Source organism: Microcaecilia unicolor, chromosome 9, assembly GCF_901765095.1.
Source record: "Microcaecilia unicolor chromosome 9, aMicUni1.1, whole genome shotgun sequence".
Classification (NCBI taxonomy): Eukaryota; Metazoa; Chordata; class Amphibia; order Gymnophiona; family Siphonopidae; genus Microcaecilia; species Microcaecilia unicolor.
Window position 1 is genome coordinate 118,315,470 of NC_044039.1, and position 23,449 is coordinate 118,338,918.

Sequence of the window (23,449 nt, forward strand, 5' to 3'; positions counted from 1 at the left end):
TTTGAGGACCTTCTTCCTGGATTGAGGTGGCACGGAAGTTCTCGTAGATTTGGGCGAGACCAAGGTCGTGGAGGCAATGCAGGCAGGATTGAGCATGGGGTAACACTCTTCGGGTTCTTCAGAAGGGTTGAAAGCCCTGGATAGGGCATCAGCTTGAATATACTTTTCAGCAGATCGGAATACCAGGCGGAAGTTAAAGCGGGCAAAGAAAAGAGACCAACATGCCTGTCACGGCGTTAGTCTCTTAGCATCCTGGAGGTATAGAAGATTCTTGTGTCGATGATCACTGTGATGGGATGTAAAGCCCCTTTCAGGAGATATCGCCATTCTTGGAGAGACAATTTAAGGGCTAACAATTCCCTGACCCCAATAGTGTAGTTACGCTCTGCTGAAGAAAATATTTTGGAAAAAAAGAAACAGGGGTGACGTTTGCCAGAGTCTGAGGTCTGAGACAGAATGGCCCCGGACCCCAGAGAAGAGGCATCCACTTCTAAGATGAATGGTCTTTTGATATCCAGACTCCGAAGAACAGGGGCAGACAGAAAGGCTTGCTTTAAGGTGGCAAAGGCCTCTTGGGCCTCCGGTGTACAGTTCTTTACATCAGCACCCTTCCTGAGCAGTGCGGTAAGAGGGACAGTGATGAGGGAGTATTGGTGGATGAATTGTCGATAGTAGTTAGGAAACCCCAAAAAACGTTGCAAGGCCCGGAGACCCTGGGGCATGGGCCAATCCCGTATAGCTCGGAGTTTGGTGGGGTCCATTTGGAGGCCCTCGGAAGAGACGATATATTCCCAAAATGGAATAGACCGTTGATGAAACGAGCATTTCTCTAGTTTGGCGACGAGACGGTAGTCCTGGAGGTGCTGGAGAACCGTGTGAACATGACGAGGGTGATCCTGAACAGAAGCAGGAAAAAACAGAATATCATCCAGGTAAACTATTACTGAGGAGTACAGAAGATCTTGAAAAATGAACTTTATGAATTCCTGAAAAACCGCTGGAGCATTGCAGAGGCCAAACGGCATGACTAGATATTCGAAATGTCCTTCATGAGTATTAAAGCAGTCTTCCATTCGTCCCCGTGGTGGATTCGGACCAGCTTGTAGGCGCCTCAGAGATCCAGCTTGGTAAAGATAGACGCTCAAAAAGCTCCGGAATAAGGGGAAGCGGGTACCAATTCTTAATGGTTATTTCATTAAGACCCTGGTAGTCGATACAGGGTCGCAAAGAGCCGTCTTTCTTGGTCACAAAAAAGAAACCTGCCCCCGCTGGAGATGAGGAAGGTCTGATGAAGCCCTTTTGGAGGTTTTTGTGAATGTACTCCCGCATGGCAGTAGATTCCTCCCGGAAGAGGGTATACAGCCGGCCCCGAGGTGGGGGAAGTAATTCAATGGGGCAGTCAAAAGGATGATGCGGAGGTGGGAAATCAGCCTCCTGAGCATTGAAGACATCTTGGAAACCACAATATTCCACAGGAAGGAAAGCCTCACAGGGGAGCAAGAGCCCAGGGGAGGCAGTAATAGTCCTCGAAGGAACCATTGGTGTAAGACAGGTAGAAAAACATTGGGAACCCCAACTGCCAATATCATTAGTGGTCTAGCTGATATTAGGTGAGTGTTGTCGTAACCAGGGCAGGCCCAAAATAACAGGATGGATGGCCCAGGGAAGAACCAGAAGCTGAATTTCTTCCTTATGTAAAATCCCGACATGCATCTGCAACGGCAGAGTGACATGGTAATAAAGTAGGGAAGAGTTAGTCCCTGAATGGAGGTCACTTGTAACATTGGTTTACAGGCAATCGAGGGAGTTCCTCGCTGGAATAGGAGACTGGCGTCAATAAAATTTCCTCCAGCCCCAGAATCAATCAAAACCACAGTGTTAATAAAGAGTTCCTTTTACCACAGCTTGGTAATAGGGGCCCTTAATGCAGTCAAATGGCAGCTCCTGCAAAAACTGATAAAGCTCGGATCTCCTTTCAGTCTATATGTTGGGCATTCTGATGTGATGTGTGATATTGGACTTGATTTATTGAACTTTTATCCACAGATACACAATGAGGGAAAAATAAATTAGTAAAGCACTCATGGTTTGAACTTGGACAGACACACAAAGGGGCAATTCTTTAATTTTCCATTTGCATGTCATAGGCGGATCTTCCTTGTTCAATGAGGGCTGGATTGAGCAATGTCTAGTGTTGTCTTGGTAACTTAGAAACTGTGGGTTGAATTGTTGAATCACTGCCTAATTAAACACCCTTGTGACGACTGTTAGGTAATTCAGTAACTCCATTAGAACAGGTCTCAAGGAAGTTTACGTATAGCTAGAAAAATAGAGCCAACTCTACAGTCATTCTTTGGCAGGGGAAAAGTTGCAACTGTTTCGTAATAACTCTATTAGTCATCAGGAAACTATAATGGGAGGAACAATATTTGCAGTGATAAAATCTACATTAATTACTACACTGTGCAAAGGTCTGTTGATCCTGCTGTATTTCTTCATCAACCACAACTGTTTGAGGAATCAAGATTAGGGAAATACTGCTAGTGAGTAAAAGTGTTACTCATACCAAGAAGATCAATGAACTTCCTTAGAAAGATGTCTTGCTACACACACTGATTGTTATCTACCATGCTTCAGATTTCGTCCAAAGTATAAATTTGTCTCAACATAGTCACCAAAAAGGCCGATTGCAAAACTAATTTTTCAAATGTTTAATTAAATTATATTTGTTAAGTGCTATGCATAAGGTGTCCCTTCCTTTGTAGAAGGAGTTAAGAGAGGGCTGGATGAGGATTAATGTTTCTTTTTTTTTTTTTACCTAGCTGATTCCTTCTGTTGTTTTAGATCTCCAGCACTGCTCAAAGCACAATTTGGATTAGGCATGGGCGTAGCCAGACACCTAAGTTTGGGTGGGCCTGGGCCCAAGATGGGTGGTCAGAAGAACTTTGCCTTGTCCCACAAGTGATTTGGCCTCTCCCTCTCTCACCTGCATGCCATAGAGTCTCTCAAACATCCCTCCCTCCCCTGCATATCTTTTAAGCAGCAGATTTTCACCGGCAGCAAGCAGCAACTAATACACACTGCTCATGTTGACCCCACAGCCTTCCCTCTAATGCAACTTCCTGTTTCTGCATAGGTGGGAATACAACAGAGGGAAGGCTTTGGTGCCGGTGCAAGCAGTATGTATCAGTCGCTGCTTTAGGCAGGCGAAGATCTGCTTTTTTCAAGGTAGGCAGGAGGGACAGTTGTTGGGAGTTTTCGGTTGGTGGGGCTTGGGGATCCCTGCCAGCCACATCATAGGTGTGCTGCTACTGAGTGGACCTGAGCCCAACATGGATTTGCCTGGGCCCACCCTTGGCTACGCCTCTGGCGTTAGGGCTTACATGCACCAACACACGCCAATTCCGAGTTACCACCCGGCTACCGCGTGTGCCAGGTGGTAATTTCATTTTTGGCGCGCCCCCTACACACACCAGAAAACAATTTTTATGTTATGGTACATGGTGCTACTGAGCGGTAAAAGGCATTTGACGCGCATAGACCCTTACTGCCTGGTTAACGCGTGAGACCTTACCGCTAAGTCAATGGCTGGCGGTGAGGTCTCAGACCCAAATTGGATGCACATCCATTTTCGGTCAAAATTTTAAAAAAGGCATTTTTACAGGTGTGCTGAAAAATGATTCTATGTGCGTGCAAAACACGTGCCTACACTACCGCAGTCCATTTTTCAGCACATCTTAGTAAAAGGACCCCTTTATTCACAACTGCTGAGGACTCTTTTCCATGTTTTATATTCGCCTCACCTCATTTAATCTGGTCATTGTACTGGTCCAGGTAAGTGGCCAAGTACCTATGCTTCTTCCAGAATCCTGCAATCATGAGCTCTGATTCCAGCCACGTGGGGGGGGGGGGGGGGGGGATCTATAAACAAGGCAGGTTTCGGCTGATGCTAAGAGAGGAATTTTTTGGCGCTTAGACAATTGAGATCAATAAAGCATTTTTTTAATGAGTGTACATTCCACACATTACTTCATGCATTGTTGATTTCTCAGCTGGTTTATGGGAACATCATGTATGGAGGTTTGTCTCAATTTAATTTTAAGCTGTTACAGTCTGTGCATAATACTGCAATTAGAATGCTGGGAAATTTGAAAAAATGTGATCATGTTATGCCATTGTTTAGACATTATCATTGGCTGCCTATATGGCAGGGAATTAAGTTCAAGTTGTTGAAATTGGTTCATGCTGCGTTTTATCAAAAACAGCCTCCATATTTGAGTTCCTTAATAACTCCATATATTCCAAGTAGAACTCTGTGCTCATTGCAGGAATATAAATTAATGATGCCACATCAGACATGAGCAGTGTATCAGTGGACTTACAAAGGGGCATTTTTTTTGGTTGGCACCACAATATCGGAATGAACTGCCCTGCCTACAGCTGTCCGAGGCGAGGCAGATGTTAAAAAATTCAAGGTCTTGGTAAAAACCTTGTTTTTTAAACAGGTCTTTTGTGATGAGGAATTATGATGGTGTTGCACAGCAGGGGTTCTGCAAACTGTAAACTGAAAGATGTAGTTTTTTTGTATTGTTTAATAGGAAGTGTGTATGTGGCTTGAGTGTTGTCTTCTGTTTGGGTTAGGCAGAATGAGTTAAAGATTTAGAGATTGGAGTAACTAGCGAGGTAATTAAATTTGCTGATGACACAAAGTTATTCAAAGTCGTTAACTCGTGACAGTATTGTGAAAAATTACAGAAGGACCTTACGAGACTGGGCGGCTAAATGGCAGATGACGTTTAATGTGAGCAAATGTAAGGTGATACATGTGGGAAAAAAGAACCCGAATTATAGCTACGTCATGCAAGGTTCCACGTTAGGAGTTATGGACCAAGAAAGGGATCTGGGTGTCGTCGTCGATAATACACTGAAACCTTCTGCTCAGTGTGCTGCTGCGGCTAGGAAAGGTTTCTGAAACAATAAAAATTCTGTTGTTTTACCTTGATGTGGTCATTGGCTCACTGTAAATGGGTTGGGTGCACTTCTAGAATACTCATCTCAGGGACAACTCTCTCAAAAGTCTATTGACAGGGGGGGGGGGGGGGGGGATTCATCATTACATTGTTATATCGGTTAATACTTATGGCTAATTCCAAAACCAAGGAGCCCAGTTTTGCTTTAGCACAGACTCTCTAAACGTTTAGTATTTATTTATTGCACTTGTATCCCACATTTCCCCACCTATTTGCAGGCTCAATGTGGTTTACACAGGCCTGTTATGGCATTGCCATTCCAGGGTAAAAGATACAATTGGTGTTACAGAAGATCAAAGATAATAAAAAGAGCTGATCAAATAGTTATAGGAAGAAGACTTTCAGGGGAGGGTGAGGTGATGAAGTGTTGTATTTGAACTATGGATTCTCGAGATAGTTTTTGTTGAAGAGATATATTTTCAGAGCTTTGCGAAAGCTAGTTATTTCGTTAATTGTTTTCAGGTTAGATGGTAGTGCATTCCACAGCTGTGTGCTGGTGTAGGAGAAGGTATACAATAGATGATGTCTTACTTTCAAGTTACTTATTGTACTGTAGGGATAGTAAAACTAAACTTAAGAGCTTAGAAATGTAATCCTTGAATGCCATTCCTTCACTTAATGGAAACAGGGGCAACCTTAATACCACAAATGGCTCCCCCTACCTTGAGAGTAGCTGTTTTCGTATTTTTGTTTTTAGTATGACTGTTTTGTTTGACTCTTTCCTATATACAAAAGGTTTTCTTTTATAACTTATTTTAGTCTGTGCATCGCTCTGACCTATTTTGGAAGGGCAGTATAGCAAGCTTTTTAAATAAACATAAAGGTTAACACTGCTAAAATGATCCTACCAGCTCCAATTCCATCCCAACTTCAAGCAAACAGAGACCAGGCATTAAGGGATAAATTCCCAGAATGGGCCACAGAAAACCAGCAGAAGAGGCGTTTTCTCTACTGACACCTTCCCCTCTACAGGCACAACAGAACATGGTGATATTATAAAACTTTTAGGAGTCCTGGTAGAAAAGTATGTCCAATTGTCCCACAAAGGAAGCAGGTTTGGTATCATAAGCTGCAGAGTTTGTTTCCTAGGAAAGATCCTTCTTCCTCGGATGAAGAAGAGTTTCAGCCCTGGTTGGATCAGGTTAGTCAACTCCAGTGGCGTACCAAGGGGGGGGGGCGGTGGGGGGGGGCGGTGGGGGGGCCCGCCCCGGGTGCACGCCGCTGTGGGGGTGCTGCGCACATGCTCCCTTTGCCCCGGAAAAGGTTACTTCCTGTTCCTGGGCAGAGGGAGCATGAAAACGAAGAGCCGGCAGGCGCGAGGCACATCCTCCCTCCAGCGGCGTGCACCCGGGGATCGGGGGTTCTTTCGCCGGGGGGGGGCATCGCGCTGTTTTGGGGGGGGCACTGCACCTGGGGGCAGGGCGTATCGGCGATCCGCCCTGGGTGTCAGCCCCCCTAGGAACGCCACTGGTCAACTCTTAAGAGGAATAGAACTGCCCTGAATCTTTGAAGAAACAAACAGTGATAGAGAGTCCAATAGTACTGCAGCAGACATCATAACAGCTCTAACATGAAACCTTACCGCTAAGTCAATGGGTGATTGTAAGATCTCAGGCCATAAATGGACGCACACTGGTTTTAATTTTGCCACACGTCCATTTTCCAGTACAAAAAAAAATGCCTTTTTTCCAGGCACACTGAGGAAATGGACCAGCATGTGTCCAAAATACATGCCTGCACCAGCGCAGGCCACTTTTAGGTGTGCCTTAGTAAAAGGACCCCTGTATTATGCATGTTTTATTTCAAAACTTGCCACCTGCATTACCACTAGTGAACAAAAGGTGGCCTCCTATTCTCTACAATCAGACAGAGATACAGAATGTGTGTATACAGCAAAGAGCGCACTGTGTATAGAAGAGAAAAAAGTAATTTTACCATTATAGAGGCTGTTTCCATTTGAGAACTGGTTCAATGACAAGGGCTTAAAAAGCCCACATAGTTTGCACACAACCTGAGCTACCTATATGTGTAGAAATATAGAAATATACTATATTTTAAAAAGCAGAAAACAAAACAGACCCACATGGTGAAATAAAACAAAATTTATTCCGCACAGATACATAAAAGCAGCATATAACGTTCCTCTAACCACCCAACATGGCCATGTTTCGCCCTCTCAAGGGCTACATCAGGAGTTTAACTTAAAACCAGCAGGAAGAGTCCAATGTTTTCCCTGTCTGGTTAGTGCAGTGCAGCACAGAGAATAAGGCTCACAAGCAGTCAGCTGTCTTTTCCAAGCTGCACTGCACTAACCATACAGGGAAAACATTGGACTGTGCTTGCTGGTTTTATGTTAAGCCCCTGACACAGCCCTCGAGAGGGCGAAACATGGCCATGTTGGGCAGTTGGAGGAAAGTTATATGTTGATTTTATGTATCTGCACTCAATAAATATTGTTTTATATCACTATCAGGCTTATTTTCGAAAGAGAAGGGTGCCCATCTTTCGACACAAATCGGGAGATGGGCGTCCTTCTCTCAGGGTCGCCCAAATCGGCATAATCGAAAGCTGATTTTGGGCGTCCCCAACTGCTTCCCATCGCGGGGACGACCAAAGTTCCCGGGGGCGTGTCGGAAGCATAGTGAAGGTGGGACTGGGGTGTGCCTAACAGATGGGCGTCCTCGAGGGATAATGGAAAAAAGAAGCGTGTCCCTGACGAGCACTTGGCCAACTTTACTTGGTCCATTTTTTGTTACGACCAAGCCTCAAAGAGGTACCAGAACTGACCAGATGACCACCGGAGGGAATCGGGGATGACCTCCCCTGACTCCCCCAGTGGTGACTAACCCCCTCCCACCCTGAAAAAACAACTTAAAAAACTTATTTTGCCAGCCTCAAATATCATACTCAGGTCCATCGCAGCAGTATGCAGGTCCTTGGAGAGGGAGGTGTGTATGTGTCAGCGGAGGCATAGTGAAGGCGTGGACCTCCTTCTTTTAAACATTTTGTACGTCCTGAACTGCTCCCGCCCCCCCCCCCCCCCAGGGATGGCCAAATTTCAAGGGAGTGGAGTGGAGGTGTGGCCTAGTGGTTAGAGCACTGGTCTTGCAATCCAGAGGTGGCCAGTTCAAATCCCACTGCTGCTACTTGTGATCCAAAATCCAAATAAATAAATAAAGGGGGTATCAGATGCATAGCATAGGTATGGATGTCCCTCTCACAGAAACATTCACATTTTGGATGTCTTCAACTGCCCGTCGCAGGGACGGAGGCATAGCGAAGGCACCTAACACTTGGACATCCTTCACCCATACTGCGTGTATGAAGCCGTCTTTGGCATGCGCAGAGCAGCCATGCATGACACTTGGCTGCTCTGCACTGGCTTCTCCTCATTAGGAAGGAAATCGTGTGCAAATGAGCTAACAGCGAGCAGCTCATTTGCATGCGATTTCCTTCATGCATGCCCGTTCCTTTCCGAATCACTAAGGGATCGGTAAGTTCAGTTAGTGCATCAGTTAGTCCACTGCAGTGCCGGTTGGTGTCCTGGCATGTCAGAGGGACCAGTACACTACGAATGCTGGCTCCTCCCATGACCAAATGAGTTGGATTTGGTCGAATTTGAGATGGGAGTCCTCGGCAGGGGCATAGCTACGGGTGGGTCTGACAGGTCATCTCCCGCACTCCCACCGAGATGATCCTCCGCCACTACCGCTGCCGTTGCGTCTCTGTGAGCAGCCTCAGCAAAAGAAGAAAATGAAGCGTGGGGCCGCAGCAGCCTTCAGGCATGCGCTGTCAGCTCTGCCGTCCTCTGCCCCTGCTGATGTCAATTTCCTGTTCCGAGGGCTGAGGACCAGCAGACCAACAGCGCATGCCTGAAGGCTGCTGCGGCAGCGGCCACGCGCTTTATTTTCTTCTTTTGTTGAGGCTGCTCACAGTGGCAGCGTGTAGAAGGGATGCAGTTGAGCTCCCTGGCTGATCTCAGCAGCCATTTGGGTGCCTGGGGAACTAAGGTACGTGGAAACAAAAAATGCTGGGGTGGAGGAGCATAGAAAAAATATTTTGTTTGGAAGGGTAGGAGGAAGAAAGTGTGCCAGGGTGTATGTTGCATGGGGGGGGGGGGGGGGAGATCAAAGATGTTGGATGGGGACAGAAAAAGGGGAGACACTGGATGAAAGGAGGAAGAGAGAAGAGATTGATGAAAGGAGGGAGACACTGGACAGAAGGTGGAGAGCGAGGGAAGATGTTGGTGGAAGAGAGAGAGAGAGAGAAAGGGGACATGCCGGATGGAGGTGAGAGGGGAGAAGCTGGATGGAAAGAAAGAAGAGTTGGGATAATGGATAGAAGAGGGGTACAGAGAGAAAGATGAATGGAAAGATGGTGGGCGAAAGAGGTGACATGGAAAAGGGCAGGGGAGAGACAAGCTGTTGGGGAGAAGGAAGGGGAGCAAGGGGGAGACCCTGGTTGGTCAGATGGAGAGAGAAACAGGAGAAATGCTGGATGAAAGGACCGTATTATCGAAACGAAAGATGGACGCCCATCTTGTTTTGATAATACAGGCTTCCCACCTCTTCGTGGGGACGTCCTGCGAGGACGCCCTCAGGAAAACCTGGGCGTCCCGTTCGATTATACCCCTCCACATGGGTCTACATTTCTTTTCTGATGTGTGGTTTTTGGGACCTATATTTTAAACATACGTTGGTATGTAGAAAGCAGAGATAAATGTATTGTAGCTTAGAGAAAATGTTTTTCCTTTTTTGGCTGCAAACCAGTGGCGTAGCCAGACAGCCAATTTTGGATGGGCCTGAGCCCAAAGTGGATGGGCACAATATTTTCTCTGCCCTGCCCTACCACAAAATATAAATACATTAGCTAATAAGGATCCTCAAACTCTGTCAGCTGAAGACTTTCTCTGAAGGTGGCCAGAACTCCCTTTTACCAAACTTGACAGACAGTAGCAACATCTGTAAGCCACTGATGCCAGCACCCTATGCGTGCTTAGCTGTTGGTGACTCAAGCATGCTGTCACTGACTGCAGAGCTTGGTAGAAGGAAGTTCTGGCTGTCTTTGGAGGAAGTCCTCAGCTGGGGAGGCTTGGGATCCCTACCAGCTATACAGCAAGGGTCAGAACTGGTGTTAGACATGCTAGGCCCCCCTCCCTGATCCCCTCTCCTCCCTGCCTTCCCTCCAATTTCCCAACCTGCCATTACTGTCACACCAACAGACCCTCACCAAATACAGAACATGGGATTGCGTATCAGAAATAAAAATATTTAGACAAAAATTGAACTCGGAACCCCAAAAAAGTTAGACTTAGCATGTACTTCAACACTGGAGAAATAAAAACAGAAATGCATTTCCTTTCTCCTGAACACGATACAAACACATTTGCTATGTAGATTTCCCAAAGCCAACATATTCCATTTAAAACATTAAAAATACATTGTTTTCTACCTTTGTGGTCTGGACATTGTATTTTTCCATCATGTTGGTTGCAGCTTCTTTTCTGCTTTCCTGTCTGTCGTCTTCTAATTCTCTTTCAAGTGGCTGCTGTCCATTTGTCTTCTTTTACCTTCACTACACATGCTTCTGACATATTGACTTCTTATTTTTAGCTCTTTCCTCTCTTTTTTCTTCTTTCTGCCTTGCTGTCAACTCAAATTTCACCCTCTCACTGTTCTCCTCCTTTTTAGTTTACAGCTATCTATCAGATTTTCATCTTTTTCTCTCACCTACTAGCTTTTCCATTTCCCCATCTCACTCCTTCCTCAGCCCTCCATTCCCTTTCATTATCATATTTCTATCCTCTGTAATCACTATCTTTTTATTTATTTCCTTGCCACCCTCTTCCTCTCCTTCCTGGCCTCTCCCACATGGTTCCACCAACATCCTTCCCTCCACCCTTGTAGCCCAGCATCTGCTCCCTCTTTCTCCCCACCCCATTCTTGTAGCCTTACATCTCTCTTCCCTCCTGCCCTCTCCCCTATGTTCCAACATTTCTCCCTCTCTCTTCCCTCACTCCCACTGTCCGGCATCTCTCCATCACCCTTCTGCTCCTGAATCCAACATCTCCTCCTTTCTTCCCTCTCCACCTCCTGTGTTTTTCTCTCCCTCTCATTCACCCCCAGGTCCAATATATCTCCCTCTCTCCCACGTTCTACCATTTCTCCCTCTCTTGTGCCATGGGTCCAACACTTCTCTTCCCCCCCCCCCATGCAGCATTCTCTCTCTTCCTCCCTTCCACTGCTGTGCCATGTTCAATATTTCTGCCTCTCCCCCTCCCTTGTGCCCCATCCAACATCTCTCGCTTCCCCCTACAAATCTCTTCCTGCCCTCCACCATCATGTCCAATTTTTCACCATCTATCTTCTCCTCCTCACCACCCCTGTCCAACATTTACCATCTCTCCCTCCCCACTACCCCCCATATCCAACATTTCTCCTTCTCTTGTCCCTCTCCCCTCCCCATGCAAGATTTTTAACTTTCTTACCCCTCTCTACCCTGTGTCCCACAATTCTCTCTCTCTTGCCCCTCTCCACCTCATGCCCCCCCCCCCCATGCAGCATCTATCTTATGGAGACCTCCTCCCAACTCTCCCACTCTTCAATGGGGCACCACCCTTAAAAGGCTGAGCTCCGATCCTGCATCTCCCTCCCTCTGTCCCACTGCAGCGCTTCCCAGACGCTGCCTACCTACCACCACCACGATCCAGCATGTACTTCCCGTTTCAGCAGCAGCGGTAGCGATACATGCTGCTGCTGCTTCGTTCTAACCCGGAAGCGTCTCCTCTGCAGTGCCCCGCCCCCATAATTACAACTTCCTGTTTCTGCTGGGGCAAGACGCGGGTGCTCGGCAAAGGAGACGCTTCCGGGTTAGCACGAAGCAGCAGCAGCATGAATCGCTACCGCTGGTCCGCGCTGCTGCTGAAATGGGAGGATCGTGGCGGTGGTAGGTAGGTAGCATCTGGGAAGCGCTGCAGTGGGACAGAGGGAGGCAGATGCAGGATCGGGGGAGCACAGCCTGCTCTCTCTGCTGCCATTCCAACGAAGGTGCTCTGCTGGGTGGGCCTGAACCCAAACTGAAGAACAAATGGCTAGAAGGGTAAGAAGGGGTGACAAAAATTTCTTCAGGTATATTAGTGAAAGGAGAATGACTAAAAAGGGAATTGTGAGACTAAAAGATACTGCAAACCGCTATGTAGATAATGATGAAGAAAAGGCAAATTTGCTAAATAGATACTTTTGTTCTGTTTTTACTGAAGAAAATCTGGGAGAAGGACCACGAAGGACTGGCAAAAGTTCATTTGAGAATGGAGTGGATATAGCACCGTTCACGGAAGAGAGTGTGTATCAACAACTAGAAAAACTAAAGGTGGACAAAGCCATGGGACCGGACGGGATCCACCCCAGGATATTGAGGGAGCTCAGAGAGGTTCTGGCGGGTCCTCTTAAAGATTTGTGTAATACATTCTTAGAAATGGGAGAGGTTCCGAGGGATTGGAGAACAGCAGAGGTGGTCCCTCTTCACAAAAGTGGTGATAGGGAAGAAGCTGGAAACTACAGGCCGGTAAGCCTCACTTCGATTATTGGAAAAGTAATGGAAGCGATGCTGAAGGAAAGGATAGTGAATTTCCTGGAAGAAAATGAGTTGCAAGATCCGAGACAACATGGTTTTACCAAAGGGAAATCGTGCCAAACGAATCTCATTGAATTCTTTGATTGGGTGACTGGAGAATTGAACCGTGGACGTGCTATAGACGTAATCTACTTAGATTTCAGCAAGGCTTTTGACACGGTTCCCCACAGGAGGCTCTTAAATAAACTGGATGGGCTGAAGATAGGACCCAAAGTGGTGAACTGGATTAGGAACTGGTTGACGGACAGGCGCCAGAGGGTGGTGGTGAATGGAGTTCGCTCAGAGGAGGGAAAGGTGAGTAGTGGAGTGCCTCAGGGATCGGTGCTGGAGCCGATTCTGTTCAATATATTTGTGAGTGACATTGCCGAAGGGTTAGAAGGTAAAGTTTGCCTATTTGCGGATGATACTAAGATTTGTAACACAGTGGACACCCCGGAGGGAGTGGAAAACATGAAAAAGGATCTGAAAAAGCTAGAAGAATGGTCTAAGGTTTGGCAATTAAAATTCAATGCGAAGAAATGCAAAGTGATGCACTTAGGGAGTAGAAATCCAAGAGAGGCGTATGTGTTAGGCGGTGAGAGTCTGCTAGGTACGGATGGGGAGAGGGATCTTGGGGTGATATTATCTGAGGATCTGAAGGCGATGAAACAGTGTGACAAGGCGGTGGCCGTAGCTAGAAGGTTACTAGGCTGTATAGAGAGAGGTGTGACCAGCAGAAGAAAAGAGGTGTTGATGCCCCTGTACAAGTCATTGGTGAGGCCCCACCTGGAGTATTGTGTTCAGTTTTGGAGGCCGTATCTTGCTAAGGATGTAAAAAGAATTGAAGCGGTGCAAAGAAAAGCTACGAGGATGGTATGGGATTTGCGTTACAAGATGTACGAGGAGAGACTTGCGGACCTGAAAATGTATACCCTGGAGGAAAGGAGAAACAGGGGTGATATGATACAGACGTTCAAATATTTGAAAGGTATTAATCCGCAAACGAACCTTTTCCGGAGATGGGAAGGTGGTAGAACGAGAGGGCATGAAATGAGATTGAAGGGGGGCAGACTCAAGAAGAATGTCAGGAAGTATTTTTTCACGGAGAAGGTGGTGGATGCATGGAATGCCCTCCTGCGGGAGGTGGTGGAGATGAAAACGGTAACGGAATTCAAACATGCGTGGGATAAACATAAAGGAATCCTGTGCAGAAGAAAGGGATCCTCAGGAGCTTAGCCTAGAATGGGTGGCAGAGCTGGTGGTTGGGAGGCGGGGCTAGTGTGGGCAGACACATACGGTCTGTGCTGGGGCTGGTGGTTGGGAGGGGGGACTAGTGCTGGGCAGACTTATACGGTCTGTGCCAGAGCTGGTGGTTGGGAGGCAGGGATAGTGCTGGGCAGACTTATACGGTCTGTGCCAGAGCCGGTGGTGGGTGGCAGGGATAGTGCTGGGCAGACTTATACGGTCTGTGCCAGAGCTGGTGGTTGGGAGGCGGGGTTGGTGGTTGGGAGGCGGGGATAGGACTGGCCAGACTTATACGGTCTGTGCACTGAAGAGGACAGTACAAATAAAAAAAGGAGCACATATGAATTTATCTTCTTGGGCAGACTGGATGGACCGTGCAGGTCTTTTTCTGCTGTCATCTACTATGTTAGTATGTTACTATTCTGAAACTTCAAGTTAGTACTTAGCTTTCCAGCTGTAGTTGACGATACATGGTGGAGACCTGTTGTCACTGACATAGATCCATGTTTCGCTTACATGCTGTTTCAAGGTAGAAGCTGCCAGAAAGAACTAGTACTGGAGACTACTTTATACTTTATAAATGACTTTATAAAATGATCTGCTAAATATAAAACTTACATGTTCAAATGTCAACAGGATCTCCAGGATCACCTATTCTTTTTAACGTTCTGAGTTTGCTTAATAAAAAAAACTATCCCAAATGAGGACATGCTTTTTTAGCTATGATAAGACTATCCTGCTTGTCTCGGCATTCTTGAAGACAGAAAAAATTATAACACTAATCCAAAAAAGTTTAAATAGTGTGGAAAATTGGACTCATTCTCATAAGCTAAAACTGAACAAAGATTAGACAAAGCTTCTTTGGTTAAGTTCATCTCTAATGGAATCCCTTATGAAGTACTTAACCTTTAGCAATCCAAAATTGCCATTAGAATTTTTAGGTATTATACTAGATCTTCCTTAATGTTAGAAGGACAAATTGATACTATTTTACAGCAGACATTTTATGTCTCCCCCTCAGGGGGAGGAATGCTGGCTTCGGCCTAACCTCTGGTAAGCCTTTCCTTGGCTGAGAGGTGCGCAGCTCTACCACCGGCTGCCTTTCAGGTGCTGTGGAAGACTTGCAGCTCATCTGCATATCATTTACAGCCTTCTCCGGGGTGACTCCCAGGTCCACTCCGATCCACTCGGGGCCTCCGCTCTTAGTAAAAAGTGGCCCGTGGTAGTGTAGGCACGTGTATTGGGCATGCACTGGGCCAGTTTTTACTGCATCTACAAAAAATGGTTTTTTTTCATGGGACAGGAAAAGGGCCTGTGGTAAAAATGAAACCAGCGCGCGCCCCAAACTGGCCTGAGCCCTTAATGCCACCCATTGATCTAGTGATAAAGGCTCACGCACTACACACATGGTGATTGGTCGGCATGCGCCAAGTGCCGATTACCGCATAGGAGGAAATAAATAAATAATTCATTCATGCGTTATGGGTGTGTGCCAAATCTGAAATTACCACCAGAAGAGTGCACTGGTCTAGCGATAGTTTCAGTTGGGCGCATGCTGCATGTGCATAGAGCCTATCATGGCTTAGTAAAAGGACCCCTAAGAATATTATGTTGATTAAGGAAAGATTTTCTTTTTGAGCAATTGAAAACTCTTGGTCAAGCGTTGATTCTCACTCAATTAGATTATTGCAATACCTTGCATGTAAAATGTTCATATGGATTAAGAAAATGACTACACACTGCAAAATGACGTTGCTACATTATTATGTAGGGCTAGAAACTACAATCGAACTTCTCCACTTTTTATCAGATTTCATTGTCTTTCAATAGAGGCTCAGTGTTCATTTAAATTATATACTTTTATTCATAGAATCATTTATTGTTCCTTCATCTTCTTAATTACCTCATTTTCTGAATTCTACATTGTCTGGTAGGTTACTACAAATCAGGCCCTTTTAAAACTATGGTTTTCATAGTAAAATGTGTAACTTTCAAAAGAATTTTCCTCTTCCATGGAATATAATATAAGAAATAATTAGTAAGTACTTAAGATTTCATGTATGTAGCTTAAAACTTTTCTCAGTCAGAAATTTGTTTCAAGATAAAGAGAGACATTTTTTGTTGTCTTTAATTAAGAATTCTGAAGCTTGAACTTAATAATTATAATTCCCAGTTTGTCCTGGTTTCTTCTTTATGCAATCCACAATGTACCAAATCTGCTGGGTAACAGCAGAATATAAGCATTTATTTTATATTATATTGTATGGTAAATAGTAGGTTGAATTTCTAAATGTATAAATATTTGGACAGAGTCCACATTACTGAATATTTACTCCCATATGTTTATACTCTAAAAGCTAGATTTTCTAAACATCTAGCCAGTTAATTGTGGGAGTTAGAAAGCTAGAACCAAGAGTGTAAAAATGTTGCTCAGTAAGGAATGTTGCTACTATTGAGATTCTGTTGCTACTATTTGAGATTCTACATGGAATGTTGCTATTCCACTAGCAACATTCCATGTAGAAGCCTGCCCTTGCAAATCAGCAATGCGGCTGCGCAGGCTTCTGTTTCTGTGAGTCTGACGTCCTGCACATATGTGCAGGACGTCAGACTCACAGAAACGGAAGCCTGCGCGGCCGCATTGCTGATCTGCAAGGGCAGGCTTCTACATGGAATGTTGCTAGTAGAGGAGTAGCCTAGTGGTCAGTGCAGCAGACTCTGATCCCGGGGAACTGAGTTCAATTCCCACTGCAGCTCCTTGTGACTCTGGGCAAGTCAATTAACCCTCCATTGCCCCTGGTACAAAATAAGTACCTGAATATATGTAAACCGCTTTGAATGTAGTTGCAAAAACCTCAGAAAGGCAGTATATCAAGTCCCATTTCCCCTTCCTTCTCCAATTTTCAACCAAAACCTTGCCAATTAGGATGCAGGTGAAACTTTATATATAAAGAAAGGCATCTAGTAGAGTCTCCTACTGAAAATTTGCCCCAGAGTATAGATCATTGGATTCTGTGAATCGTGTCATTCTGCCAAATTTCTGGATTATGAAATGTGCTGGCTCTCAGACTTAATTTTCTTTGATTTCACAGATAAGAGTGCAGCCTTTATTTTAAATCAATGACAGAAATTCTTAATATTCTGTTCGACAGTGAATGCCGAAGACATTTAACAAATATGCTACTATATGAATAAAGAAGAGAGAGAAAAGGATAATGGGAAATTGTTCTGTTAAGTATAGAAAACACTACAGAAACCAACTGAAAATCAATATAATAAATCTGTCATCAAAATCATCTGCCAACTGCATTGTATTGCAATTGATTGCTATGTTTTTATGGTAAATTGCCTTGGATAATTTCTAGAAAAGCATTTAAGAAATCTGATTAAAGTAATTTTACTATTGTACAAGGTACTTGCTAAGTCTGACAGAGCACAATATATAATTTGGGAGTGACACAACAAAGAGACAGTATAATAGAATCTAAAAAGTTTACTAAAAAACAATATAATTTTTGTTTTATGTGTATAGTGTGCTCAATTAAGATAAAATCACCAGACTATCCTGGACAGGTGACATCTTTGTACATCACAGCACAATATTCCATCAAGAAAAATGTCTAAACACTTTTGTTGACAAGAACCTTAATCAATATTTCTGTGCTATCCAAATAATCACTTGTGTTGAGCCAACATCACTCAGTCAAATATCAGCTGTCCAACAACCAACTGGCCGATGTTCAAAACTATTTAACCAGCCAGGAACAGCTCCTGTTCGGGTTAATAGTGCTTTAGCGCCTAACCACAGATATTTAACGGGAGATAACCGGTTATCTCCTACTGAATATCTCTGGCTAGGAGGAAATTCAAGCTTCTCCTATTGACCTTCAAGTGCACTCAATCTGCTGCCCCCCATTACCTCTGTACCCTCCTCTCCCCGTATGTTCCCACCCGTAACCTCCGCTCTCAGGACAAATCATTCCTATCTGTACCCTTCTCCACCACCGCTAACTCCAGACTCCGCCCCTTCTGCCTCGCAGCACCTTATGCCTGGAACAGACTTCCTGAGCCCTTACGCCATGCGCCCTCCCTGCCCATCTTCAAGTCCTTACTCAAGGCCCATCTCTTCTCCCTTGCTTTTGGCGCCTAACCACCTTCCCCATTCCTGTTACCTACACTGACTACGTAGTCTGTTACCGTTAGATTGTAAGCTCTCTTGAGCAGGGACTGTCCCTCCCCGTGTTTAAACTTGTACAGCGCTGCGTAACCCTGGCAGCGCTATAGAAATGCTAAGTAGTAGTAGTAGTAGTAGTAAATTCTATATATAGCACCTAAAAAATCGGCGCTGAAATCAGTGCCGACTAAGGGCCCCTTTTACCAAGCTGCAGCAAAAGGAGTTCGGTGCTGGCATCGGCGTGTGTTTTACATAGCTGGTAAAAGGGAAGTCTCGCCTTCCTGCAGGAAATGGCCATGTAGCAAGCAAAGCACTTGCCGCAGGGTCATTTCAGGGGGGAGCTCTTACCGCCGCCCATTGGGGGGGGGCGGTAAGGGCTCCAGACTTAACCTGGCAGTAACCGGGCAGCATACAGCACTGCCCAATTACCGCAGGGTACACTCCAGCACTACAAAAATAAATAGATTTAGGCACTAATTATAGAATATGCTTAGTTGATATTTCAGCACCTACTCTACACACATCCATTTACACCAATGAAAACTTAGTATAAATCCCTGCGTGCAGATTTAGGCACACTAAGCTATATTCTACAACTAGGAATGTAAATTTTGGAATTCCCATAAAATGCCCATTTTCCCACCCATAACCACGCCCCTCTTTGCCAGAAGTCTGGCGCAATTCGTTACAGAATATGCTTAGCAAGTTGTGTGCCTAAATTCTAATCAGTGCTAATTAACGCTCATTATTGCTTGTTAAGTGCTGTTAGCAGCGCTCATTACCTTGTTAAGCTTGTTAAGTTAAACGCATTGTTATAGAATCCACGCCAATTTCGGCACAGATCTCTAGGCGCATTATATAGAATCCAAGGGTGGATATTCAGCACCAAACTGTCTATGTTTAGCATTTAAAATATGCCACATAAATAGCAGGCCTATCCTTAACCGCTAAGCACTTAGCTGAATATCGGCTTAATCGGTTAAGTTGCCGCGATATAAAATGAAACCGGATAGTAAGTGCTAGTCACTGAATATTTGGTCTGCCTGTCAGCATCGAGCAGTCACCGGTCAGCCCAACGCTGGCTAAATATCAGGGGGCAAGTATCCACAAATATCCACAACCGCAAAATAATGTGCACTAAACTATTATAGAAATTTGCTATGAGAGTCCATTGGCTACCCTCCACGTGGGTCCATGTTTCACTGAAGCTTCCTCGGGAGAGAGCCCACATCTTTAAAAAGTTAGCATACCTTTGGAAAACAATGCAAACAAGGCCCAACAAGTGAATAAAAGAAACATAACAGTGAATCCATGAGAATAGTGTGTCTCCAATGGACGTTTTCTCTTTGAGAACACAAAAATTAATGGATCTGATCTTCCTAGTAAGAATGTTAGAAGGATTTTTCTTAATCAATAAGACTAGAATACTTTGAAGCTTGTTATGTTTTACTGGACCAGAAGACAATAAATTATATGTTGATGCAATTGAAAAATATTTTCGGAACCAAGGAACCTTTCCTCAGACATCAAATAGTGCCTCCAAAATCTTATATTTTCCTGGGACCAATAGCAACATTTGAATCCATTCAGATTCAAAGGAAGGAAGATGAAACATATTCTGAAGCAGTAGCATAGCCAGAAAGAAAATTTGGGGTGGGCCTAGGGCCAGAATGAGTGGGCCTGAAATGTCCTCTCCGCCCGTCTACCCCACCCCCTCCCTGCTGTCTGCCTCCAACTCACAATATAAATACCTGAACTGGCAGGGATCCCTAAGCCCTGCCAGCTGAAGACCTCCTCCAGTCCTCCAAAGGAGCCCAGCAGCCCAGAACACCGTGCAGCCCAAGTTCTGCATTCATCTCAGTGGCAGCGTTCCTGAGCCCAAACAGACATAACATGCTCACTTTTTGTGCATGCCCGAAAACTAAGCAGCTGCAAGGTGCTGGCATCTGGAGTGGAGGAGTAGCCTAATGGTTAGTTCAGTGGGCTGAGAACCTGGAGAATTGAGTTTGATTCCCGCTGTGGCTCCTTATGATATTGGGCAAATCACTTAACCCTCTATTGCCTCAGGTACAAAAAAACTTAGATTATGAGCCCACTAGGGACAAAGTACCTGCATAAAATATATGTAAACCACAGAAAGGTATTCAAATCTCTTACCCTTTACATACTCAGTTTTCACACATGCACGAGAAGTGAGTGTGCAGTAGGTGCTGACTCAGGCTCCAGAAGGCTGCCAACGAGCCAGGTGTAGAGGTTGTCATCATGGTGTTCTGGGTTGCTGGGTGCCTTCGGAAGACTGGAGATCTTCAAATGGTGGGGCTGAGGATCCCTGCCAGCAACAGTAAGGGTTAGCTGCTGCTGGGTGGCCCTGGGCCAATGCCCCTGTTCTAGAAGCCATTTGTAGTGAATGTTTAAACTATAGAATGCACAACAGCGGTGGCAAATGATAATGTTGGATGCTCAGATTGGGTGGGATTCTACATCTGTTGATTTGGGAATTTTTGTGGGGTCAGAAACAAGAACATATATAAATCATTTAACCTCTGCAGTACTTCCTGCATTCTTTTAAATCAATACCTGGATTATGCTCAATGGACAACTGTCTTTCACCTGAATTGTGTATATAATAGGCAAATGACAGAAATTATCTCCACACATAAGCTATTACCCAATGAAAACTCTCTCTCATTAAATGACTCAATTTACATAACCCTGTACTACAAATGTAATAGTTCCTCTACATTATGACATCTATGTCAGCAACTCAGGCCACTTAGCCAAGGTAAATATCCACTTTAAAGACTCAAGGGATTGAGTCGGCATAGCAATAAGCTTCTAATGGCTGATTACTTATAATTACCAGGTTATAGTGCATTAGAGTGCTAAAGGGATTAATGTACTCACTTTGAAGTACCTGTTATTAAAGCAAAAGCATTAGCTGCCATGTGTATGTTGTTCTCTTTTGACTTGCAAGTCCATTAATAGTACTTATGCAGCTAGATGGATGGAGGTATTGGTCTCTCAATTCACTGTGGTCCAGGGCCTAGGTTCAAAACCCTGAACATCACAAAATATAAATAGTACTCTACATAATTAACAGCAACAATTTAAATTCATAGACACCGGTAACCATAACACACAGTGGGGAAAGATATCTGCCTTTCTGTCAACAGTTGTGAAGAAGAGATCTATGAAGGGCTGGAAGCTCATGGTCAAGACAATAGCGATATGCATTGGTTTGAAATGACATGGGAAATGTTAACATCCTTTCATGTCATCTGTAACTGAGAATGACAGAGGGGGAAAAAAAATCACAATTTAGCGGGTTTTCCTATGTTGTCAGCAGCGTGCACTAGTGGGCATACTACTGGAACAATAAGGTTCACTATTGATATTGTCTTTGAAACAAAAACAACAACAAAACCATGAATAAAACAAATAAAGGGCTCTGTTAACTAAGCTGCGCTGTAGGTGCGCAAACCTTTTAGCATACGCTAATGATAGAGACACTCATAGGAATATATAATGGGTGTCTCTATCATTAGCGCGTGCTAAGAGGTTTGCTCGCCTACAATGCGGCTTAGTAAACAGGGCCCAAACTCTGTAAACAACATGGAAAAATAACAAACGGCTATTTCGGGCCTGCTAACCTCTACCAGACATCACCAAAGAAGAAGGGAAGGACTCTGCATAAGAAACACGTGGAGGGGCATAACTGAACGGGGACGACCATCTCTAAGGGCGCCCATCTCTAAGGACGTCTCGGGAAAGGGGCGGGGAAACCGCTATTATCGAAACAAGATGGGCGTCCATCTTTCGTTTCGATAATACGATTGGGGACGCCCAAATCTCAACATTTAGGTCGACCTTAGAGATGGTTGTCCAGGGTTTTCGGTCATAATGGTAACCAAGGATGCATCCAAGGCATTTGGTCATGGGAGGAGCCAGCATTCGTAGTGCACTTGTCCCCCTCACATACCAGGACACCAACCGGTCACACTAGGGGGCACTGCAGTGGATTTCACAAATTGCTCCCAGGTGCATAGCTCCTTTACCTTCAGTGCTGAGCCCCCCAACCCCCCCAACCCCACTCCCCACAACCGTACACCACTACCATAGCCCTAAAGGGTGAAGGGGGGCACCTACATGTGGGTACAGTGGGTTTCGGGTGGGGTTTGAAGGGCTCACATTCACCAGCACAAGTGTAACAGGTAGGGGGGGTGGTCTGGGTCCGCCTGCCTGAAGTGCACTGCACCCACTAAAACTGATCCAGGGACCTGCATACTGCTGTCAGGGAGCTGGTTATGACATTTGAGGCTGGCATAGAGGCTGGAAAAAAATTCTTTACCGCTAGGTCTATGGGTGGCGGTAAGGTCAGAGACCCAAAATGGATGCGCTGCAATTTTCATTTTGCCGCACCTCCATTTTCGGGAAAATAAAAGAGGGCTTTTTTGAAGGCGTGCTGAAAAATAATTCTGCGCACAACCAAAACCCGTGCCTATACCTCCGCAAGCCACTTTTTACCATGGCTTAGTAAAAGGACCCCTTTATTTGTTAAGCCATGTTTTAGACATTGGACTCTATTTTTGTTATATTTGAAGATGTGGTGTGTATGTGTACTTTTATGTATGTTTTATGTTCTCTGCCTTGGATCAGGGTGGATTATAAATAACAATAAAAGAAATGAAATATTACAGAGAGCTCTTGTTGAATTGCTAGAATACCTTGAGGTATCTGAAATATAATGTGAATTTTACTGCATTGAAGAACTGATTTCTTTGAGGCCCTATTTCATTTCAAATTAGGAATCCATCCAGGAAACTGACTGTATGAAACTGTAATTTACAGAAATACCATTTATGCATTTCCCTTAGACAAAAAATAATAGTGCAAGAAATATTAGTTTATTCGTGTTAACTTACCAAATCTGTATCCGTACTTTGATTCCATCTACATCTATTGTCTTCATCTTGAAGTCTACCCCTATAAGAAATTTAAAAAGAAAACACACACACACACATTACGCTCTATTAAGTTATCATGAACATTTTCTTGCAAAGTATTGGAATCCTTATGTGATATCTTAACATGGAATAGCTGCTGCCATTTAAAATTCCAAAGAAACCTTGGTGCTTATTTTCAGAGCACGTAGACTTACAAAGTTATGTAGTAACAGATGTAACTTTGGAGGTCTTTGTGCTTTGATCTGAAAAATGCCACTTAATTTATTTAGAAAGGCTCACATTGTACTTCTCTGATCATTAAATAGCAACAATCAGATATATTAGAACACAAAGGCACTGTGCAAAGGTAGATAATAACCTGCAATTAGCATATACAAGGCTAATAATACATTGTACTTGAAAAAGTAGGCTTCTTATTAGACAGT

General features: G+C 44.6%; 1 protein-coding gene across 1 annotated transcript in view; it reads right to left on the bottom strand.

Annotated features, from left to right (window-relative positions):
• RAB15 (RAB15, member RAS oncogene family) overlaps positions 1-23,449 on the bottom strand; it is a 335,606-nt gene that overhangs the window by 29,987 nt on the left and 282,170 nt on the right. Inside the window, exon 2 of the mRNA XM_030214613.1 lies at positions 22,983-23,043. Within this exon, the coding sequence (XP_030070473.1) occupies positions 22,983-23,043 (61 nt within the window). The remainder of the gene's footprint in view (positions 1-22,982; positions 23,044-23,449) is intronic.